The sequence below is a fragment of the Hyperolius riggenbachi genome, chromosome 1 (genome assembly GCF_040937935.1).
Source record: "Hyperolius riggenbachi isolate aHypRig1 chromosome 1, aHypRig1.pri, whole genome shotgun sequence".
In the NCBI taxonomy this organism is placed as follows: Eukaryota; Metazoa; Chordata; class Amphibia; order Anura; family Hyperoliidae; genus Hyperolius; species Hyperolius riggenbachi.
The window spans coordinates 113,339,349-113,362,063 of NC_090646.1; the positions used below are offsets into that span (position 1 = coordinate 113,339,349).

Consider the following 22,715-nt stretch of genomic DNA (forward strand, 5'->3'; position numbering starts at 1 on the left):
CACAAATGGCAGTTTTTTTTTTTTTTTTTTTTTGAATATGCACCTGAATGGTTTTTTTTATATTAATACAGTTGATCTGGATTTCACAATTTGTTTAATCTAGTTATAATCTGCTAGTGTATCACTAGCATTGTAGCCTGACTAAATTCCCATACATACAGTAGAGTTTTGTCAGCCTTTCAGGGCCCTCACTGCCTAGAATCTCTGGTTGCCCTGGATATATCACTGAGAAGAGGGAACTCCATAGAGCCAAATTAATCCACTGATGAGGATCAAACAATCCAAAACAGTCTGTATGCATGTTGGATTATTATGGCTCTGTACAAATTAACAAGCTGACACATCATTGCATTCCAGCAGTTCTGGAGGTGTGTTTTAGCTTCTAAGGGTAACAATGGTTAATTTGCATATATTCAGCAGTGATGCACTGGGAGACATCTCAAGCTTACTTCAACCTGAATTATCGCAAATTATTTCTGTTTTAAGAAAGCAAACTCTTGTTTTTCTTGGGAAGAGTTGTCGTCTTGGCTGAGTGCATTCTTTCTCTCCTTGCTCCTCCTGCTGAAAGCCGATCCGTCATGTGCTATGCCCCCACCCATCCATTCCTTTGTTCTCCCCAGGCTCTTTTAGCTGGGTGCTCCACCCAGCTAGTTTTGGTGAGCACCCGGCTGTCATCGGTTCAGCTCCTCCTCTGTTGTAAGCAGTGTTGTGCATAAGTGCCGGCCTTCCATTCTCTCATCTCGCCCCACCCAGCTACTTTTTCATGCTACCCGGCTGGAAAAATTTTCTGGGGAGAACACTGCATTTCCTTAGCAACACAATTTGTTGCGAGGCTGAAGCCTTGTGATGGGATTGTATAGCATTTGAACTCAAGCTGTCACTGGAGAGATCTATGTTTACACATGTGTATGCATCTCAAGGGCCTCCTGAGTCGGAGCTCATTGGAACTCATAATTGAGCCTGCTTTGGGGGCAGTGCAACCACTCACTGACTTTAGAGGCTTAGAGATGGATACTAAAGCTCTGATACTTACCCGGGGCTAAGTATCCTCCCGCCCCATAAACACATCTAAGTGCCACGCTGTCCTCCCGCTGTCTGCCGTTCAGCCACAGTGAGCTCCGCTAACGGGCTCAGTGATGTAAGTCCGGGTCTATTGCACATGCGCAGTAGACCCTGACAGGCATCGACTGAGCCTGGTAACCGAGCTCCCCACGGCTGAACGGCAGACAGCGGGAGGACGACGTGGGACTTGGACGTGTTTATGGGGCGGGAGGAAGCCCCGGGTAAGTATCAGAGCTGTAGTATTAGTCTCTGAGTCTCTTTAAAGGGAAGGTCCAAGCAAAATAAGAGTTTCACTTACCTGGGGCTTCTACCAGCCCCATGCAGCCATCCTGTGCCCTCGTAGTCACTCACTGCTGCTCCAGTCCCCCGCTAGCAGCTTGCCGACCTTGGAGGTCGTCGGGCCGCATTGCGTACATTTTTACATATTCCCGCTAGTGCAGGAACATTAACACATACATTTTTACGCGTTAGTGATGCAACGCGTAAAAATGTACGCATTAAACCAGTAATGCGTAAAAATGTATGTGTTAATGTTCCTGCACTAGCGGGAATGCGTAAATGTATGCAATGCGGCCCGCCGACCTCCGAGGTCGGCAAGCTGCTAGCGGGGGACTGGAGCAGCAGTGAGTGACTACGAGGGCACAGGATGGCTGCATGGCGCTGGTAGAAGCCCCAGGTAAGTGAAACAAATTTTTTTATTTTGCTTGGACCTTCCCTTTAAGGACATTAACACTTGGGAGTGCGAAAATGTAATGTTAAAGAGAAATCTAAGGAGTCATGGGCTGTCTTAAGGTGGCCACACACTATACAATTAAAATATCCAATGTTATGGTGGCCATACATGGTACAATTTTTTCATCCAATCTTACAATTTCTATGTAGTATAAGGGTAAATTAAGTGAATATACTGTAAGGATAATTTAGGCAGTTCCCTTATAGTACATAGAAATGGTAAGATTGGATGACCAATCTGATGAATTACACCAATTCGATAATTACGATAGGTTGTTCTGAAAAATTGAAAGCCCTTTTTTTTTTTTTTTTTTTTTTTTTTTTGAGACGTGTTGGAAGTGTTGGATTTTTCTGATCAATTTATATGAAAATTGTGTGGTGCGTGGTAGATTGCCAATTACTTAATGTGCAGACCCAAGCAATTTTTTTCTGAGTTTTCAATAATTTTTTTCATAATTGGGAAAAAATGTAACGTGTGGTACATTGGCCAGATTTTGACATGTTACACTCTGTCAGAAAAATGTATTGCAATTATTGAATTGAAAAGATATATTAAAAATGGTAAATTGCTCAGCACATAACCAAGCAGCGTGCTCTGCTGTATCGGGAGGGGCGGTTAAGTGATAGGCATCGCCCGTGGGAAACTCAAATCGAGTCACGAGGGAAACAATAGTCGTGAGGCAAGAGCAATCTGTGCTGCCAGATCATTAGGGGAGGTTGGAAAACACTTGTACACACTTTATAATTATTTCTAAGGTCATGATGAATGACCATTTCAGCCAAGGAGAATCTAAAGTGTGTGCTTGAATCTCAATCTTTTCAGCAGTCCCGGCCGGTTAGGAAAGCTCTACTAGTAATGCTCTTTCTGGCTTAACTGAAAAAAAAAAATCTGAGCCAAATGTATGTTCAGCTAGCGATATATATTGGTGCCTTGCGGGCTTCTGCAAATATTTGATAGCCCTGCATGTCTAATGGAAGTATGGCACATGCAGACTACATCAACAGCAATTTTCATAGTTGGGCTGATCAACTTAATTTAGTATGTTTTCTTTTTGTCTCCCCAGATCCTTTAATCTCACTGAGTCCACCATGTCTCACAGATGAAGACCGCTCCAGTTTTGAAGCAATCAGAACAATTCACAAACAAATGGATGATGATAATGATGGGGGCATCGAAGTGGAGGAAAGCGTCGATGTGAGTTTAATATTTATGTAACATTTTAGGGTTAATGATAGATCTACGGTAATTGCATTCTCCATTTGTTTGTTAGAAGCTGTCAAATGGCGATGGCTACTTGCTCTGTTATCACTGGATAACCCTCAGATGCGGAAATAAAGGCTGGTTTTGTGTAGATAAATGCAGGAAATGGGAACTTGGAGAGTTCAGTATACCAAAGCGGTCACCTACTAGTGTACTTTGGCAGAGAATTAAAATGTAAACGTCTTGGCAAGTTTAGGAAATCGTAGCTGGCTGCAAATTGAAGTTAAATGATATTGTTGATGATGTCCAATTACAAAATGACTTGCACAGCACTGAGAATGTTATAGTGAACTTGTTATGCATTGAGGATAAGACTGTATAACTGTAATTTAAAATTGACATTGCTATCATTGGTCATGCAATTTAAATTATGGTGGAAATTTACTGCTTATCACACGTGTCAAAAATGCCAGGAGACTGCAGTCGCTGCAGCACACAGAAGCAGAGGCTAGCCATCCAAAAAAGCTTTGGCTATTGCCTCTTAAAGGGATCCTGAAGCGAGAGGTGTATGTAGGATGCCATATTTATTTCCTTTTGAACAATACTAGTTGCCTGGCATTTTGCTGATCTCTTTGGCCGAAGTAGTGTCTGAATCACACCCCTAAAATAAGAAGGCGGATAAACTTTTCAAGATTTTTTTTGTCAAACATCTGATCTCTATGCTTATTCAGGGGCTATGGCTGAAAGTATTAGATATTGCTTAAAGGGACTCCGAGCAGTGCAAAAACTATGGAAACATGCTTTTCGCTATTTTCGCGATTGAAATTGCCGCGGCCACGATTTCAATCGCGAAAATAGAGAGAACTAAAAGGCGTAGGGCGACGATTTAGGGGTCGTCAGAGGAGAAAGAGAGCTTTTAAAATGATATCCATCTTTCCATAGTTACATTGTATTACACAGGGCGACTTTTTCTGCTGAATGGAGCTGCTGATTTTAGGAAAAAGTCGGCCTGTGTAATACAAAGTAACTATGGAAAGATGGATATCATTTTAAAGCTCTCTTTCTCCTCTTTCTGGCGACACCTAAATCGTCGCCCTACGCCTTTTAGTTTTCTCTATTTTCGCGATCGAAATCGCGGCCGCTGCAATTTCAATCGCGAAAATAGCGAAAACTAAAAGGCGTAGGGTGGCAAATTATATATTATTGGAAAGAGGAGAAAGAGAGCTTTAAAATGATATGCATCTTTCCATAGTTTCTGCACTGCTCGGAGTCCCTTTAAAAGGAAATAAATATGGCTGCCTACATATCTCCCTCAGCTCAGGTTCCCTTTAACCTTCCTGGCGGTAAGCCCGAACTGAGTTCGGGCTATGCCGCCGGAAGGCACCGCTCAGGCCCCGCTGGGCCGATTTGCATAATTTTTTTTTTTGCTGCACGCAGCTAGCACTTTGCTAGCTGCGTGCAGTGCCCGATCGCCGCCGCTACCCGCCGATCCGCCGCAATTCCTCTCGCCGCGGCCGCCCCCCCCCCCCAGACCCCGTGCGCTGCCTGGCCAATCAGTGCCAGGCAGCGCTATGGGGCAGATCGGAGTCCCCTCTGACGTCACGACGTCGATGACGTCGGTGACGTCATCCCGCCCGTCGCCATGGCGACGGGGGAAGCCCTCCAGGAGATCCCGTTCTTTGAACGGGATCTCCGGATCTCCGATCGCCGGCGGCGATCGGAGGGGCTGGGGGGATGCCGCTGAGCAGCGGCTATCATGTAGCGAGACTTTCTCGCTACATGAAAAAAAAAAAAAAAATTAAAAAAAAAGATTTGCTGCCCCCTGGCGATTTTTTTGCAAACCGCCAGGAGGGTTAAAGGTCTTTTCAGCACCTTTTAAATGTCCTAATGAAGAATGCAAACCGTGGGAGCTAATGAATGAACAAATAATGAAGTTTCCCCACCGTTCTACCAGTAATGCTCTGGGCCTACTGTGTGTCAGCAGACTCGGTGACAGAGCTGGAGATATGACAGGAGACGTGGGGAAGATGAAGGCAGATGGATGTGCAGCAGCAGCTGCCTCTTCTGCAAGAGTATTGCCTTAACAGCAGTAACTGTAAACAAACATTGGCCACTTTTTCTTCTACACAGCTTTGAAAGTAGGTGTGGGAAGAGTCGCCACAGTATGAGGATTGGTGCATGCTACATTTTTTTCCATCTTGTTAGTTACACTTCCCTTTTAAAGAGAGTCTGAAGTGAAATCTGAAAGAAAAACCAGATACTCTAACAGGGTCCTGTAGAGCCGTCCCGTACTTCTGCGGGTGTCTGTTCCCCACAGGCTCCCCGTTAGCAGTGCACAACCAATTTGGTCGTAGACTGCTCTCTTCCGGGTTGGTGAGATGAGACTCTTCATGCTGCGCGTGCGCAGTACAGAGCTGCTGGTCTTCAGAAGCCCGAGTGCTTGCGAAGACTGCCGAAGTCTCCCGCAGCAGGAGATTTAAACAGGGAGCCTGCGGGGAATAAGGAGACCGGCAGGAGAATGGGAAGGCGCTGTAGGACCCAGAGCCTTCCCTATCCTTAGGTGAGTTTTTTTCTTTCAGATTCACTCTAATTCTGTTTGTTTGTAATGCAAAACCTACATCACTTAAAAATGAGTGTTAAGGTGGCCACTAACGATCCAATTTCTAGCGAAAAACCGTTTGTGATCAGATAATTCTGATCGGAAGTGAAATTGATAACTACACCATCAACGAACCAACCTTTGCTTTCCTATCTATCACAACCAACAAGAAAAAACACATTTTGGTTTGATGAAAATCCAGTCGGACGACTATTTTTTATAAGCGTTCGTAATCGATTGTGCCCATCAACGGAGATTATTTACAACCAATCCAATCAGAATTTCTGATGGTGATCGCTCGTACGATTTTTTTATTAGAAATTGGACTGTTAGTGGCCATCTTTACTGTTTCCAAATCAAATGAAAGATTCAGATAATTTCTCCATTTGTGACAATATTAAAACACCTCCCTACCAGATCATGTGCCAGCTAAGTATTATTATTATTATTATTATTATTATTATTATTATTATTATTATTTATATAGCGCCAACATCTTACGCAGCACTGTACAGAGTATATCGTCTTGTCACTAACTGTCCCTTGGAGGAGCTCACTATCTAGTCCCTACCATAGTCATATGTCTTTGTATGTATTGTAGTCTAGGGCCAATTTTTAAGGTGAAGTCAATTAACTTATCTGTATGTTTTTGGGGTGTGGGAGGGAACCTGTAGTGACCAGAGGAAACCCACGCAGACAAGGGGAGAACATACAAACTCCTTGCAGATGTTGCCCTCGCTGGGATTTGAACCGAGGACCGTGCCGCCCAAGTGCTACTGCCTAAGTACTGTTAGTTTTGACCTGGCCCCTCTGATTTCCCAGACAAGGTCACTGTTGCAGCAGGGAATGTATCTGAAAATCATGCATCTCCCACACGAAGCAGATAGTTTTGGCGAAACTAGGCGCTGCTATAGCAGCAGGGCGTGTAAGTGTGATTTGGTGTTCTGGCGATCGCCAGACTGCGAGTTACTTCTCCCTCCGAGTTGTGATGACTCAGAGGGGAGAAAGTGTTTAACGGCGTCAGGGATTTGAGCGGCAGCAGGGTGAGCCATTTGCACCCAACTCACCGGTGGCGTACTAATACCTCCGCCTCCCACAACCTATGTTACTTGCTGTATATACAGACTGGTGTGTTACACACATACAGGATTTATGTAATGTTTGCTTTTAAGAACTGTGTATTCATTCCGGTGCTCTCTTCAATTGTGGCAATTATGATATCTTGTTACTGATAATTGTTAGGTGTGCGTCTGCAGACGTGTTTTCATGATTCATAGCTATAATAATTGCTGACAGATAAGCTATGTTAACTGCACAGTACTTCCCTTGTATCTGTCTGGGACTCTGCATGGCTAATGATTTCTCTATTGTTGTGCTTTTTTGGGGGTACAGATTTATTTTACTCTTAGCTAGCATTGGCTAATCCTATCTGGAGCATGATAATACCTGTATATGTTCCAGGAGACACTCTGCAGAATGCGTCCTAGCTGTATGCTGACAATGGGTGTGATACATGACTGAGCAAAGTCTGGGAAACACAGTTGTATTGTGGCCATACTGGAATGATTGTTCTGTCAGATTTTGTAACGTGTGAATGGAATGTACCAGCAGTGTAGGTTATTTACTGAAGAAAATGTGCAGATGGGTAGCTGTTGTCAAACATCCGATTGGATGCTAAGAAAATAGTGTGATGTTTTCTGCCTGTGACAGAATGTTTGGGCGTACCATAGTGCAGTGTTCTCTCCCCACATTTTTCCAGCCGGGAGGCATGAAAAAGTAGCCAGGTGGGGGAGATGAGAGGATGCAGGGCTAGCGCTTCTCTGCTTACAACAGAGAAGGAGGTGAGCCGATGACAGCCAGGTGCTCACCAAAACTAGCCGGGTGGAGCACCCAGCTAAAAGAGCCTGGGGAGAACACTGGAACACTGTAGTGAGTCTTTACTGTGCCTGTACTTCACTGACCACCACTGTTGGTAGATTCTGCCTGATGTCGGCCATATCCATTTGTCAGCGTGTGGCCCACAATAGACTGGTGAAGACCCAATGGGAATTGAACCACCTACCACCAATCAAAATGTTTTTAACTATTCTGTGTTAGCTTGTATAGCACTTCTTTACAGCAGGAACCGTGTGTCCTGCAAGTGTGGAGACAGACTTGTATTTCACACAATGTAGGTGGTGAGCAATTTTAAGATTTCAGTCTACTAAGTGGAAACTAGATGGGCAGGGTGTTGCTTGCAAATTGTTCGCCAAAGTAATTATCGCATTGAAAATGCCTTTTGCGATTCTGAAAATATATTAGCAAAAATACATTTGTATTTTTCCCCAATGTGAATTTTCGCCAAAGCTACAAATTGTCATTCATGAGTTAAGAGCAAATTACACCTTTTATAAAACGAAAAATTGCAATAAAAACTTTAAAAATCAAAAACTTATTACAAAAAGCTTTTCTAAGGCATTTTCGCACGGAAGTCAAATTTTACATTTATTTTTTTGAAAATGAATGAGAATAGAATGCCATTTTCATTCATCAGTGGCAGGAAAAATCTTAAAGCAAACCTGTGGTGGTCAAAAAGATACTTGAGGTAAAGGGAAGCCTCTAAATGATCCAGAGGTCTCTCTGATTCTCATTCACTTCACTGCTGCTGGCTGGGACCCTCTTGTTCGTGGAGGTGCTCTTTCGCCCATGTACAAACGCGGCTGCACTGTACAGGTATGGTCCGTTGTCTGCACAGTAGCAGAGCCTCTCATACATGGTGTGGTTGTGCTCATACACATATGGGAGCGCTGCTGCAAGAACATTTTCTTCAAGCCATGCTTCGTGGAATGTGCTCAGGGGGTTGTAAGGCTGGATCAGTGGGGACCAGGAGGATCTGGGAAAGCCTCTTCTCTATCCAGAGGTTTCCCTCTACTGAGGTTATAACATTTGATTTATTTTTTGGGCTTCAGGTACCCTTTAACTACTCAAAGACCACCTCACGCCAATGGGCGTGAATGTGGCGGCAGCCTCAGGACCGCCTAACGCCAATTGGCGTCAAGTCCTGGGGCTGCAGTTTCCTAGGGAACGGCCGCGTGCATGCGCGATCGTTCCCTGTCGCTTCGCGGCTAGCAGGCTGCTTGTAAACGCAAGGGGAAAGAAATCCCCTTTGTTTACAAGCGTACAGCACTGCCGGGGGCTGCGGCGCTGTACGCGATTGGCGATCTCAGGCCGTGGAGCGCCGTCCTCTCATAGGCTGATGCCTATGAGAGGCGGAACAGGACGGTTTGCTGTCCTGTTCCAATTCTACTGCACGAAGGGGAGGGGGGAGGAGGGAGGGGGACGGGGAGAGGAAGAGCCTCGCTGAGGCTGCATAAAAAAATAAACAAAGCCTGCAGCGATCGGACCGCTCTGGCGGCATGTCAACTTAGGGGGAAAAAAAGGAGGCGAGTCCAATCGCTGGGCTCCCAAGCTGAGCTGTGCAGGAGGATGAAAAGCCTGCACAGCCCAGTACTACAAATAACGGCCTGGTCTTTAGGAGGGGGGGGGGGGGGGGGTAGCACTGTAGGCGGCAAGTGGTTAAACAGGGCTGTGGAGTCGGTACAAAAATCATCCAACTCTTCAGTTTATGAAACAGACTCCGACTCCAGGTACCCAAAAATTGCGCCGACTCCACAGCCCTGTTTTAAAATTATACCGAACCGAAGCTTGGTATCAAAATCAGATACTCCTCTTAAGGCTCGGGATCCTATTCAGGCTTCCCTCACTACTCAGCTGTCCCCCGTCGCTGAGTGCGGCTCCATTTTAAATCGGGGCTGCACTCCTTCCTGTCTTGCAGCGTGGATGCGCAGTAGACACGCGGCCACATGGCTTCGGCTTACTGCGCAAGTGCGAGTGGGCTCATGCTGCTACGATACAGGGAGAAGAGCTGTGTGGCCCCGATTTCATTAGCGACAATACCTTGTCGTCTCTAATCTTTCACGGGGCGCGCTGAGCAACGGGGGCAACAGAGCACCAAGACAGGCCTGCAATAGGATCCTGAGGCTTTCATCTCTTTAGGTAAGTATTTAATTTTGTACCTAAGCTTCGGCTCGGGTACACTTTAAAGGAAAGCACTCTGTTTCAAGCGTAATGCTCATAATTTACACTAATCAACATGACTGATTGAGTTTTGACCCCATTCTGTCCTGGGTTTAGTTGGCCTAAGTCTTGTGGAAGAGAAGGCAGTGCTCGTGAGAGCTTTGCAGTCTAACATGTTTTGACCTAAGAAGCTCTTTGAAGGCTGCGGCAGGTAAATTGAAAATTCTTTTCAGATTATTGCTGCGTTGGTTGCCAAGTCTACAGTATGTTTGCGCTTAAGCCTTCCAAATAAGCTTATGGTATTAAATGCCAGGGTTATGGAGTTTTAATATTAAAGGTACATGAAGCCTTTGGTAGCAAAACAAACACAATGAAATTATTTGTAATGCAAACAAATAATCTGTTTATAATTGAAGTATGGTTATTTTAGTTACTCGCTTTTTTCTTTTCATTTTTGTGGGGTTTGTATCCCTTTTTTATCCTCTACCTCTGTTCCTTACCATAGTCTAACACTTTAAATGGTGACTCCTTATCTCTTGCCTAACCATAAACATATCAGGTTAAGATGTGTTGTATAGTGCTAGTTTTCAAAATCAAGGCCATGGAGGAATTGTTTCATATCATTCTGCAGTCACCAGCCCCTCCGACTATAGAAGCAACCATTGGCGTGCACCCACATGACAAGGAGGGTCTAATACAGCTGGTGTTTGGCCATGTGGGTGACCGGGTAGGTACAGGGTACAGATTTCCACATTTTTCTAAACAAATGCCACAGAGAGGATGGGAAGGCTGTATAGAATACTGCAGTGGACAAACAGTCGAGTGAAGTATTTTAGCTAAGCAGTGTGGGGCACTGGAGGGTGCGGATGGTGCTGTGACATATGTCACAGCACCACTCATAAGACTGGATTAAAAGTATGTGAATCAATACTCAGTTCAGAGGTACTTTAATGATCCAAACCTTGGTAGGTCAGGAGATCCTGATAGTATATTGGATGACAGGTGGACTGTACGTCTGGGAAAATAAGGCTGGTGTAGATCTCTTCTGCAGGAAGCCCTTGAGATTGACATCTTGAATGAATTCATCTTTGTATGGCCAGCTTTGTGGGTGAAGTGCACACTGCTGGCCAAGAATAGTTACTGGAGCCATGGACAGCAGAATGGGTCCTTGTAGTGAGATAAAATAATAAATAAACTAAACTAAACCCTGCTCCATGTAGAGAACTCTCTGCAGTATTTCAGTGTCACCTGATACCTGGTCTTCCTTAGCATAGTGGAGTATTCTCCCGTGTCAAACTATGAATGATTGTCGCACAAAACAATCCACTGGGCAGATTGGCCAAAGTGACCGAGAACCGTCGCTTATCATTCTTTCATTTGTAGCTTCCATTTTCTTTAACTGTAATCGGTCAATCATTAGTTTTGAAGGACTTCCATCTGACGTGTGTAAGAAGCTTAAAGTCTCATACAAGCTTAAACAAAAGTCTTTTTTAAAATGCACGATTATCCAACAACTTGAAAAATTGGACAACTTTTGTCTAGTAATGCTTGGGAATACACTGTTCATTTTTTAGCTGATTAGATAGATAATTTCCGACATGTCCGATAACCGTTCAATCGTTTTGCTACTCGATTTGTCATTGAAGTGAATTGAAAAAGATAAGAAAAACGAGCGGAACATAAAGGAATTGAGTGGGAATCGAGTGGCAAAAACGATCGGGCGCAGAATCGAGTGCCAGAAACGATCCGTGTATTCCCAGCAAAGGACATGCAAATGACAAGGCGTTATCACTGCTAAGAGGTGACCAACAACTGATAAGATGCAGCTCAAGTCAATCCAACTGTTGGATTGACTTGAGCTGCGTCTTATCAGTCGTTGGTCGCCTCTTATCGGCGAGAACGCCTTGTCATTTGCATGTCTTAAGGGGCCCTTACACCTAACGATTTTCCCGCCGAAATACGGCCATTTTGATCACCGTGATCAAAACGGCCGTGAAATCGCTGCGCACACCGCTGACAAAACGATGAATTTCTGTCCGAAATCCATCGTTCCCGTCGATCCATCCGTGCGGAAGATTTTTCTCGATCGCCGGCGGTTTGTGAGTGCGTCGATAGCGGCGTTCGAATGCCCGACGACCGACGCAATACAGCGGGTATACATTACCTGCTCCACCGGCGCGAGTCCCCGCTGTCACCTCCCGGCTGGCATCTTCTCCCATCACCTTCCACATCACGGCATCAGTGTTTAACTTCCTGTGTCACTGCAGTGACAGCGGAAGTACAAATAGAGGGAGCTCTATTTGAACTTCCGTTGTCACTGTGACACAAAGTGATGGCGGATGTGTGATGCGGAAGGTGATGGGAGAAGATGCTGGGACCAGGCTTCAGGTAATGTATGCGGGGGGGGGGTTACAGGCGGCAGCTCAGCAGATGGTGAATCGGTTTCAGGCTGAAATCGATTCACAATCTGTTTGCAGTAAGGTGGCCATACGATCCCTCTCTGATCAGATTCGATCAGAGAGGGATCTATCTTTTGGTCGAATCTGATGGCAAATCGACCAGTGTATGGCCACCTTTACTTGACAAAAGTTGTCCAACTTCTTCACATTGTTTGATAGCCGTGCATTTAAAAGACCTTTAGGTTACCCATGGAGACACTGCAGTGCCAATTTATTGCTCTTTTTCTGCTCTTTTAACTCTAGTTTTTTGGTACAGATTAGATCTGCTTTTCTCAGCTCTTTACAGATGGGCGCCTCCACACTTGTATCTCCCCTTCCTGTGCCACACTTGGCTGCCTCTGGCTGGCTGCCCGCATGTGACCGGATGGGTCATGTTAGTGCTTCTTCATCAGTTTTCCTCAAGCTTCAGAAACGCTCATTTGTTTTCTTTTGTTCAAATTGATGTCTAGGACGTGTTTTTAGAAAGTGAAGAGTAATCAGCTTAAAGCGGACCCAAACCAAACTTTATTTTTTTAATTCAAAATATTTAGTTGCACCACTCTGACACATACAAAGATAAATAAACACTCCTTCAAACCTATGAGCATTTCAGTGCATGCTTTTCACCCTCCTCTTTTCTTAACTAGGGTTATACAGGTGGCAGCCATTAGCAATTCCTCCTTTGCCGGACACCACCTACTCCACCAGTTTGCCGGATTCTGTCCCGGCAATATGAAAGTAAGGGAGGGGTTCCTCCAATAAATGTAAAATATTTTAGATTTATCAGCATGCAGTTGAAAAAAGGCCGCTATTTATTATTATAATTTAGAAAATAAATTTTATTTTTGAAATCTTGTATTTTTAATTTGGGTCCACTTTAACCCGTGTGCTTATCTCTTAACAGGTCTTATTCCTTTCCCTTATTCTTTCGTTTTCTTAAGGTTGGGTTGTTAATGGCTGATACATCTGGTTTTTTGTTTTTTTTTAGAGCTGTGGGTAATTTGGGGAGCAGCTCATATTGCCGGATATGAAGTGATATAATTTAGTTTTGTTTTTTTAGTGGAGCTTGTGAATTTTTGCTGAAGAGGTCGTGTCACAGTTGCTTTCCCCCTCGTTGGTTGTGGATGTCTTATCTGCTAATTTTTGATCTCTTCCCACAGATACTTTAGATTTAGATTGATATCTTGTCTTCAGGAAGATGCCAGTGTTGAGCTGTATTCATTATTATAATCAAGCATGGTAATAAGATTCTGTTATGATTCATATCCCTGCTGAGAAAATCCATTTTCTCGTACACGAGTCATTACAAAAGGACACTGATGTCTATATGTGGAATTGAAAGCAGGGTGCACTTTTCCTCACACAGGCCCGGATTTACATCACAGAGGCTTACAGGCACAGATGTTCTGGCGGCACCCCAGATCTCTCCCTTCACAAACCTAGAAACACCCACCAAACTACACTGCAAATGTGCTGGCTGGCCCAGCTGTCACTTCGCCCTCATTTTCCCTTGCCGGTCCTAGGTAGCTACAGGTGTCCCTTAGCAATAGGTAGCCAGAGGTACCCTCAGTATTAAGTAGCTAGTGGTGCTCTCGACTAAAGGGAGATCTCGTTAGTGGCTTGCCAAGAGCTGGGTGAGTAACCTCTTATTTATGTCTGCTCGGGACTATGCATAGTACACATGCCACAAGGTACCCGCTTGCAGTATCAGCGGACACCTTGGGCATGGCAGAAGAAGCCAGGGGTCACTCATTTTAACACTAGGGGCTGCCAGGCAGCGGAGGCGTCATCGCTGGGCCGATTCCTGATAAGTTTCAGGCTGAAATCTATTGGGAATTGGCCTGTGGTGGCAGTGTTCTCCAACCCTGTCCTCAAGGCCCACCAACAGTGCATGTTTTGTGGAAATCCACAGAGGTAGTTAATCAGCTCTGCTGAGACACTAGTTCCTTCACCTGCGAATGTTTGTGGTTTTCTGCAACACATGTACTGTTGGTGGGCCTTGAGGACAGGTTTGGGGAAGTGTGGTGTAAGGGCATGTATCAGATCTCGCCCTGTTCAGATTTGATCAGAGAGAGATCTGTCTCGTGGTCTATCTGCCCATACATATCACCTGGTATATAAGCACCTTTACTGTTGGAACAAAATAACCAAATGTATCTGATACAAGTTAAATCAGGGCTGTGGAGTCTGAGCAATTTTAGGTACCTGGAGTCTGAGTTTGAGTCGGTGGTTTCAAAAACTGAGGCGTTGGGAGTCTGAGTCAGATTATTTTTGTACCAAATCCTCAGCCCTGGTAAGTATTAGTCTAAGGAGTCGAGGAGTTGGAGTCGGAGCTATTTTGGGTACCTGGAGTCGGAGTCTGTGGTTTCATAAACTGCGGAGTCTGAGTCGGATACCGCCTCCACAGCCCTGAATTAAATGGCAATTGATGTTGGAGCTGGATGCCTCCTGCTCCTCTTCCCTCTTCACAAGTCAGAACCTGCTGCTCTTCAGTAAGCCAAGCAAGTATCTCTGGTGTAGCTTGCTGATACACTGTCACCTGAAATGATCAGAAAAGGTTGTTTGGGTGACAATCAGGAACACTTGTTTGTTGCTTAGCAAGAACAATAAAGATAAAGGGACTTTTCCTGCAAAGATCCATTGATATCGGTGCATAAGCCAGTGAAATCTGCCACCTGCTCCAGTATTCTGCTAATATGGCTTGTTACATAACCTACCTCAAAACTAACATCGCAAACAAACATGCATGTTGTTGTCATGGCTGATATTCTAGTGAAGCATTAGGAATCTTGGGATGAAGGTGACAGAAACATGACTTGACGTTTGTTCCTCTATAAGGATATAGAACACTGCAATACAAATATGCTTGAGAATTACTTCTATCATAAGAGTGGGTCATATTTTTGCCTATGCAAATACTGGATGTAATAGAATACACCTGTTCAAATATTTACCTGCATGCAAACTTTCCCTTGCTAAAATAACCCAGGCTGTCCTGGCCAGCCACTCAGACAAACTTTCTGCTTCATCATTGTGCTTGGTTGCCAAGCGGTTTTCTGGCTTTAGTGAAAAACGGAAAAATGGAAAATGTAAAGCAGCTACAGGTAAAACTCAAAAACTTAGAATATCGTGTTAAAGTCCATTTATTTCTGTAATTCAACCTAAAAGGTGAAACTAATATAGGAAACCCTTGCTGGTGTTTTGGATTCATTAGCTGATTAGAGTCTGAGGGCCTTTTCACACTGAGTCGTTGCGGTGCTGTAAATAGGCTGGCTACAGGGCTCGAACGGGCGTGAGCCAGAAACAGCAGTCTGTCGCCATTAGCCCAGCAGAGCTTTTTTTACATATTGCTAATGCAAAAAAAGAGCATAAATACTTATTGGTGGTGCCAGCCTCCATCCTCTTTGTGGATCGTGGACCCAGGAGTTACGAGGGACTTTTGGTCTTGGGCACACTAGTGCCCACTCTTTGTGAGTGCCACTCCACTCCACTGTTTTTACGATTATTTGCTTAGTGGCAGCTGACAGCATCCAATAATGTCAGGTTCTACTTTCTTTGACTCACAATTCAGCTACAGCTTTGTGGCTCAAGAGTTTGACTATATTCCCGAAGTCATGGGCATTGCTGATATCTTCTGAAGATATTTTTAAATTACCCACTACAGTATTCTCCCCAGAATTTTTTTCCTGCTGGGTGGTATGAAAAAATAGACGGGTGAGGCACAACGGGAGAATGCAGTGCCGATGCAGCTCTGCTTACAGCATTGGAGGAGGATAAGAGAAATGGTCAGCTGGGGGCGCACCAAAATTATCCAGGTGAAGATAGATGACGTAGCCTCTGCCGCTGTCCCCCCAAATTTTCAATCCCTGGTTCTTTTTCAACACACAGGCAGGATGGATCTATTGATGGAAAAAAGTGACTGAACAAGGGGGAAAAAAAGCATTGTAGCTTAAGGCCCCATTCACATCTAAGCGGGAATTGCGCGATTCCCGCTATCCGTCAGCCGGTAGCATTTTTACAAAATGCTACTCCTACCCTATGGCAGTGTTCTCACTGCCGCGATTGCAGGAGCTTTGTGATTAGCGCTAATCGCAAACACGTTACCAGCAGCGGTTTGCTATCGATTCTGGAGCGATCGCGATTAACCTGTATAGAACCGCTAATTGCGATCAGTCCCAAAACGCTACTTCGTCCAGGAATTTTTCCACGTTTATCACGGAAAAATCACTCCTGCAAAAACGCTAGCGGTTTGTGATTTCCTAGTGTGAATGATCCCTTACTGCGTTTTATTCCAGGCTTCAAAGAAACTACCGTATTTTTTGTGGTATAAGACGCTCCGGAATATAAGACGCACCTAGGTTTAGAGGGCAAAAACCAGGGAAAAAAAAAAAACCTTAACCTGGTGCGTCCATATTTCAGGAGCATCTTGTACATGACCTACCCCAAATGGTGTCCCAATGTGTCCTCTTATGTCCCCATGTCACCCCCAAGTGTCCTGCTGTCTGCCCCAGTGTCCTACTGTCACCCCCATGTGTCTGTCCCCAGTGCCCTGCTGTCACCCCCATGTGTCTGTCCCCAGTGCCCTGCTGTCACCCCCATGTGTCTGCCCCCAGTGTCCTGTTGTCACCCCCATGTGTCTGCCCCCAGGGTCCTGCCGTCACCCCCATGTGTCTGCCCCCAGTGCCTGCTGTCACCCCCATGTGTCTGCCCCCAGTGTCTAGCTGTCTGCCCCATGTGTCTGCCACCAGTGTCTAGCTGTCACCCCCATGTATCTGCCCCCAGTGCCCTGCTGTCACCCCCATGTGTCTGCCCCCAGTGCCCTGCTATCACCCCCATGTGTCTGCCCCCAGTGCCCTGCTGTCACCCCATGTGTCTGCCCCCAGTGTCTGCTGTCACCCCCATGTTCCCGCTGCGGCCATCTAATCCCTCCGCTGCCTGCCTCTACCACCTCCTGTGTGGTTGGGTCCCTCCGTGAGAGCAGCGGAGCGCCGGCAGCAGCTTACCGCCTCCATCTTGCCCGCGGCGATAGAAGATATCCGGCTTCTGTGGGCGGCTTCCTCTAGTGCCGGCTTGTAATGACGCGTCATTACAAGCCGGCACTAGAGAAAGCCGCCCACAGAAGCCGGATGTCCTTATTCGCCGCAGTCAAGATTAAGGAGGTAAGCTGCTGCCGGCGCTCCGCTGCTCACACGGGGGACCCAACCACACAGGAGGGGGTAGAGGAAGGCAGCGGGGGGATTAGATGGCCGCAGCAGGGGGATTAGATGGCCACAGCGGGGGGATTAGATGGCGCTGCTCACCTGGAGGACCCGACCACACAGGAGGGGGTAGGGGCAGGCAGCGGCGGCGGGGGGATTAGATGGCCACAGCGGGACACACAGGCAGGGAATCCCCGATGACGGCGGGTCGTGGTTCGTATCGGCGGGCGTTCGTAAGTCGGGAATTCCCTGCCTTTGCCGTATAAGACGCAGGGACTTTTTCACCCCATTTTTTGGGGAGAAAAAGTGCGTCTTATACGGCGAAAAGTACGGTATTTTATAAAAGGCAACAAAATATACATTTTATTTACGTCAACAGATGCGATTTGTTGCCAGCAATATTGGAGGATAGTCTTGGTTGCATCCAGCACAGTTCTACAGTTCTCTCTGGCCTCTGCAGTGTCTGTCAGGAGCACATTATACTGTCTGTCTGTCTACTTAAAAGGTTTTTCTTTAGAGTGCTGTCTGTCAGTGGTAGTCATCAGAAAGGCTGAAAGTGAAGCTCTATTTCTTCTCACCCTACTTTGAACCAGGGGATAAACTGACAAATGTAAAATATTCTGACAAATGTTTGCAAGAGCCAAGAGAACAATGCTTTTAAAGTTACCATGTGTGCCCTTTTCTTGACATGCAGCTGCCATATGTGCTCTGATGTCACCACTGTGTATCTAGTGCTTTCTTGTTTATCCTTGTAAAATGCACATTGTGTTTACACTGACCATAAAATACCAATCTACTGACCAAATATATTTCCAGAAGAGATACGCTTCAAGTCCGAAAAATACAATTAAGTGTCTGAGCTTGATGAGGTTTAAATATGAACACTAGTTTTAGATAATTATATACTAGACAATTAAACCCATTTCAAAAACGGGCACTGGAAGCAGCGATGGTCGCAACTGCCCATGCTTGTGCCACGCCCACGTCCGCTCAAGGAGGAAGCATTGGCCAACAGTTCTGTCCACTACCAGCTTGGGTACTGCAGTGCAGTGTTCAGCATAATTTGGGTTTCCGAATGAATGATCCTGTATACAAACACCAACACTACTCTCTATTCACAGTTCAGCCTGCTGGAGGCTCACTCAGAAATGGTCCAGGAGTTTGCAAAGTTTTTTATAATGGTTTGCTCTTTTAAAGCAATTCTGAAGTTAAAAAAAAAAAAAACACTTGCCTCCAGAAGTGAGGCTCCTTCTACAGCCCTCTGTTCCAGAGCTTGCTCCCTCTTTATCTCCTTGCCGTGAGCATCACGCCGTGCCTCACGCGTCCTTGCCGTGGACAAACGCATCCCTGCTGGATATGTGCGAGTACGGTCCACTTGCGGAGTTGAATAGGTATAGAGGGATCCAGCACTGGAAATGTGCTGTAAGACGGTCCAGGAAGACTCTACCATCCAGAGGCTTCCCACCACTGAGGTAAGCATCTAGTTTTTCTTTTATTTTTTACTTTCACTCGGAGGAGCAGCTGAATACTGAAATGAGGTTACTTTGCATACAGTGGAGGAAGAAGCAAACAGAAAAGATTTGCTGTTCTTTTACCTGTTGCTTTTTAGATCTAAGAACTCTAGGTTTTCCAATTAATCTTTATTATGTTCTGGCTCTTTGGATTACTGTTTATACTAAAGAGGGGGGAAGACTGCAACGAAAACGTAGCCAATCAAAATCAGCAAAGCGCTCCAACTGCCATAGTTTGATTTTCCCCTGTGCATGTAGCATTTTTGGCCGATTGTTCCAAAAGTATAACACACATGAGAAGCAAATGCTCACTCCCAGCCAGCAATCTACCATTTTATATGGTCCACAAACAGCTCGTCAGCCAATGAAGCGCTAAAGTTATACCTGTATCTGCAGTACCAAATATAGCAGGAATTGCATAAGTTCAGTAACATTCAGATGATAAAACATGAAGGTTATACCGAACCCTCTCACTCTCTCTGAATGTTGCTGAACTTGTGCAATTCCTGCTAGATTTGGTATTGCAGACCATTGTGTGTACCATTGCACTTGATTGGCTGACGGGCTGGCTGTGCACCATATAAAATGGTGGTTTGCTGGCTGGGAGTGAGCACTTTCTTCTAGTGTGTGTTTTTATGTGTCAAAAGTTATATGAACACAAAATCTCTGTAAAATCGCTTGCTAACGTGAAAAAAATTGCAGTCGCTAGGCGTCTGTGATTACGGCTGAGCTTTGTAGTGTTAAACTCTTCAAACTGCACCACATCTCCAGTTCAATCTCCTCTATTGCTAGCCATGAATGCTGCTGGTTATCAAGTGGAAATTATCTTGCCACTAATATCGGCAGTTTTTGAAGACCTGGCAATTTTATTTCCTGATTCAGTTAGTGCTGTTAGATGCATGAGATGTTTAATGTCCAAAATTAGCACAAAGTTTATCTGCTTAAACCCCCGACGGAACATTCTGCTTAGCAGTGGCTTTTTTTTTTTTTTTTTTTTTTTACAAAATCGCAATAGCAAAGCTAGCGATTGCATTTTGCACTGTGAACTAAGAAAGCTCATTAATAGGATATTGATCACATGACCACTATTTTCACATCAAAGTTCCAGTAGTTAATGTCTAATTTTATAGTATACTTTGCTATAGCCAGTCTGTAGTCAGTGGCCTTAGCAGTGGTCCCTTAATTTTGAGCCCTGGTTATTATTACATGAGGTTATGAACCGATTAAGAGGATAGACTGGCAATGTAAAGCATGATCTTTAAATCCCGCCTGCCTGGTGATCATTTTACTGAATCTGTATGGTTGAAAGGAGAGCGGGAGAAGAGCAAGAGGACGTCTCATTACATATTAGTAAGCAATTGATTTGATCAACCTGTCTTTCAAATACTAGTGTATGGGGTGATCATTTGCTAAACCGTGTTGGGCCTGAGGCCACCTAGAGCTCTTTCAGCTGCAATTTTTTGGCCTTCTAGGGAATTGCTGGAGATTCCAAAAGCTCTTCGCTGATGAAAGTGAATTACCATGATCCCACAGGAGTGATTTGCCACAATCTCCCTGCATGCAGCATTTTCAGAGTGTTTTCATAAGGCAAAGCTGGGCCCAAAATCCCATTCCATGCAATCGCTCTGGACATCACTCCACTTTTAAGTGGCAAAAATGCTAGCTTTTTTGTGTGTTTTGCTATTACAAGTGGGTCAAAGGGCCCTGGAGCTAATCTGCTGAGTCGTGTGATGCTGGAACCCTGTGAAAAGATCTTTTTTCATGCATGTATATGCTTTTTTGTAGTTTTATTACAGCGATTTATTATTTAGTATTTAAATAGCGCTGACATCTTCTGCAGCACTGTACAGAGTATATTGTCTTGTGACAGAACTGTCCCTAAAAGCTCATACAGACGTTCAACAAAAGTCTTTTAAATGCACAATTAGCAAACAACCTTTGTTGACCAAAAAAAGTTGTTTGCTATTGTTCAAACAACTGATAAGACGCAGCTCAAGTCAGTAAAACAGTTGGTTTGGCTTGAGCTGTGTCTTATCAGTTGTTTGAACAATATAGCAAACAACTATGGTGGCTGGATAGTGTACTGGAGACCGGGGTTCGAATCCTGGCTAGGGTCAGTACATATTCAGTAAGGAGTTCCAGTAAGGAGTTCCAGGCAAGACTCCCTAACACTGCAGGGTGGCCTCTTGAGTGCGCTCCTAGTGGCTGCAGCTCTTGAGTGCTTTGAGTCCAAGAGGAGAAAAGCGCTATACAAATGTTCAGATTATTATATTATACCTTTTTTTTTAGTCAACAAAAGTTGTTTGCTAATTGTGCATTTAAAAGATTTTTGTTCAGCGTGTGTATGAGGGGCTCACAATCTAATCCCTACCATAGTCATATGTATATATCGTGTAGTGTATGTATCCTAGTCTAGGGCCAGTTTAGGGGAAGCCAATTAACTTAAAGGGACACTTAAGTCAAACAAAAAAAAATGAGTTTTACTCACATACTTCCAATAGCCCCCTGAAGCTGTCCGGTGCCCTCGCCGTCTCTCTCCGATCCTCCTGGCCTCGCCGGCAGCCACTTCCTGTTTCGGTGACAGGAGCTGACAGGCTGGGGACGCGAGTGATTCTTCGCGTTCCCAGGCACATTAGCACCCTCTATGCTGCTATATGGTGTATGATATATGCTAGAGCAGCATAGATGGTGCTATTGTGGCCAGGAACGCAAAGAATCACTCGCGTCCCCAGCCTGTCAGCTCCTGTAACCGAAACAGGAAGTGGCTGCCGGCGAGGCCAGGAGGATCGGAGGGAGGTGGCGAGGGCACTGGACAGCTGCAGCGGGCTATTGGAAGCCCTAGGTGAGTAAAACTCATTTTTTTTTCTTTGACTTAAGTGTCCCTTTAACTATGTTTTTTTTTGGGGGGGAGGTGGGAGGAAACCCACGCAGACATTGGGAGAACATACAAATTCCATGCAGATAGTGCTCTGGCTGGAACCGAACCCGGGACCCAGCACTGCAGGGCGAGGGCTCTAACCACTACGCCACCGTGCTGTGCAATTGTTGCCGCTGTGCCCATGCAGCGGTTATTTGTATTTGGCAGCATCCTAGTCCAGTGCTCCCTACACCCCATGGTGGTTATCAGCGAGTGATTTCTCTTACAGCCATTTCCACCAAGCTAAATCTGAAAATAAAAAGGTTTAATTTTTTTTCCCCACTATTTTGGAAGTTTATGCTCCTTTTGCCAGTTTACACAACTATCCAAGACATGTAATGATATATGAACCAGTTATTTTGGACATAAGGTCCACTTGAATGTTAAAAATGTAAAACATGTCTCATGCTCTTGCCTTATATTCTGTGTGCCAGTAAGAAGGCAGCAGCAGCTTACACTAAATGGCATGATTCATCCGGTTATATGGGAGCCAGCGGTCACTCCTGCTAATGCCAGGCAGGATTTTTGACATTCTAGACTGTTGTGAAGCAGTTGTACTGGACAGAGCCGTATCACTTTCTGCTAATGCTTCATGTTGTGGCTGAGAATGCAGCGATCACACAAAGTCTCCTGTCAAGTCATGCACAAGCATGGAAGCTGCTGGCATTTACCAGTCTGAGTGCCTCATTGGCTGTGTCATTTATATACTGTGAATTACACGTGATGAAGAAAATATGCTGCCAAAAAAGAGCATCATAGTTGAGATGGATCGCTCCTCACAACAGGCTATCCAGCCATGTTCAAGAGTTGTGTGTTTGCTCTGCCAGTTATCTTTGTTTACTCTGGCATTCTGCCTTTGGAACAATTTCAAAGTTATCAGTCAAACCATACTTTTAAAATGAAGCTTTTATTAAAAGTTACAACTTTTCAAAGTATAAAAACTGTACTGCAGGTTAAAAGACCCTAGCCTACTGATATAGGATTAGCTATAACCGTGTTTT

At 44.9% G+C, this 22,715-nt stretch overlaps 1 protein-coding gene across 1 annotated transcript in view; it reads left to right on the plus strand.

Moving 5' to 3' along the window:
• The window catches only part of STIM2 (stromal interaction molecule 2), a 170,468-nt gene that overhangs the window by 65,658 nt on the left and 82,095 nt on the right, over window positions 1–22,715 (plus strand). The window contains exon 2 of the mRNA XM_068278374.1: window positions 2,859–2,989. Within this exon, the coding sequence (XP_068134475.1) occupies window positions 2,859–2,989 (131 nt within the window). The remainder of the gene's footprint in view (window positions 1–2,858; window positions 2,990–22,715) is intronic.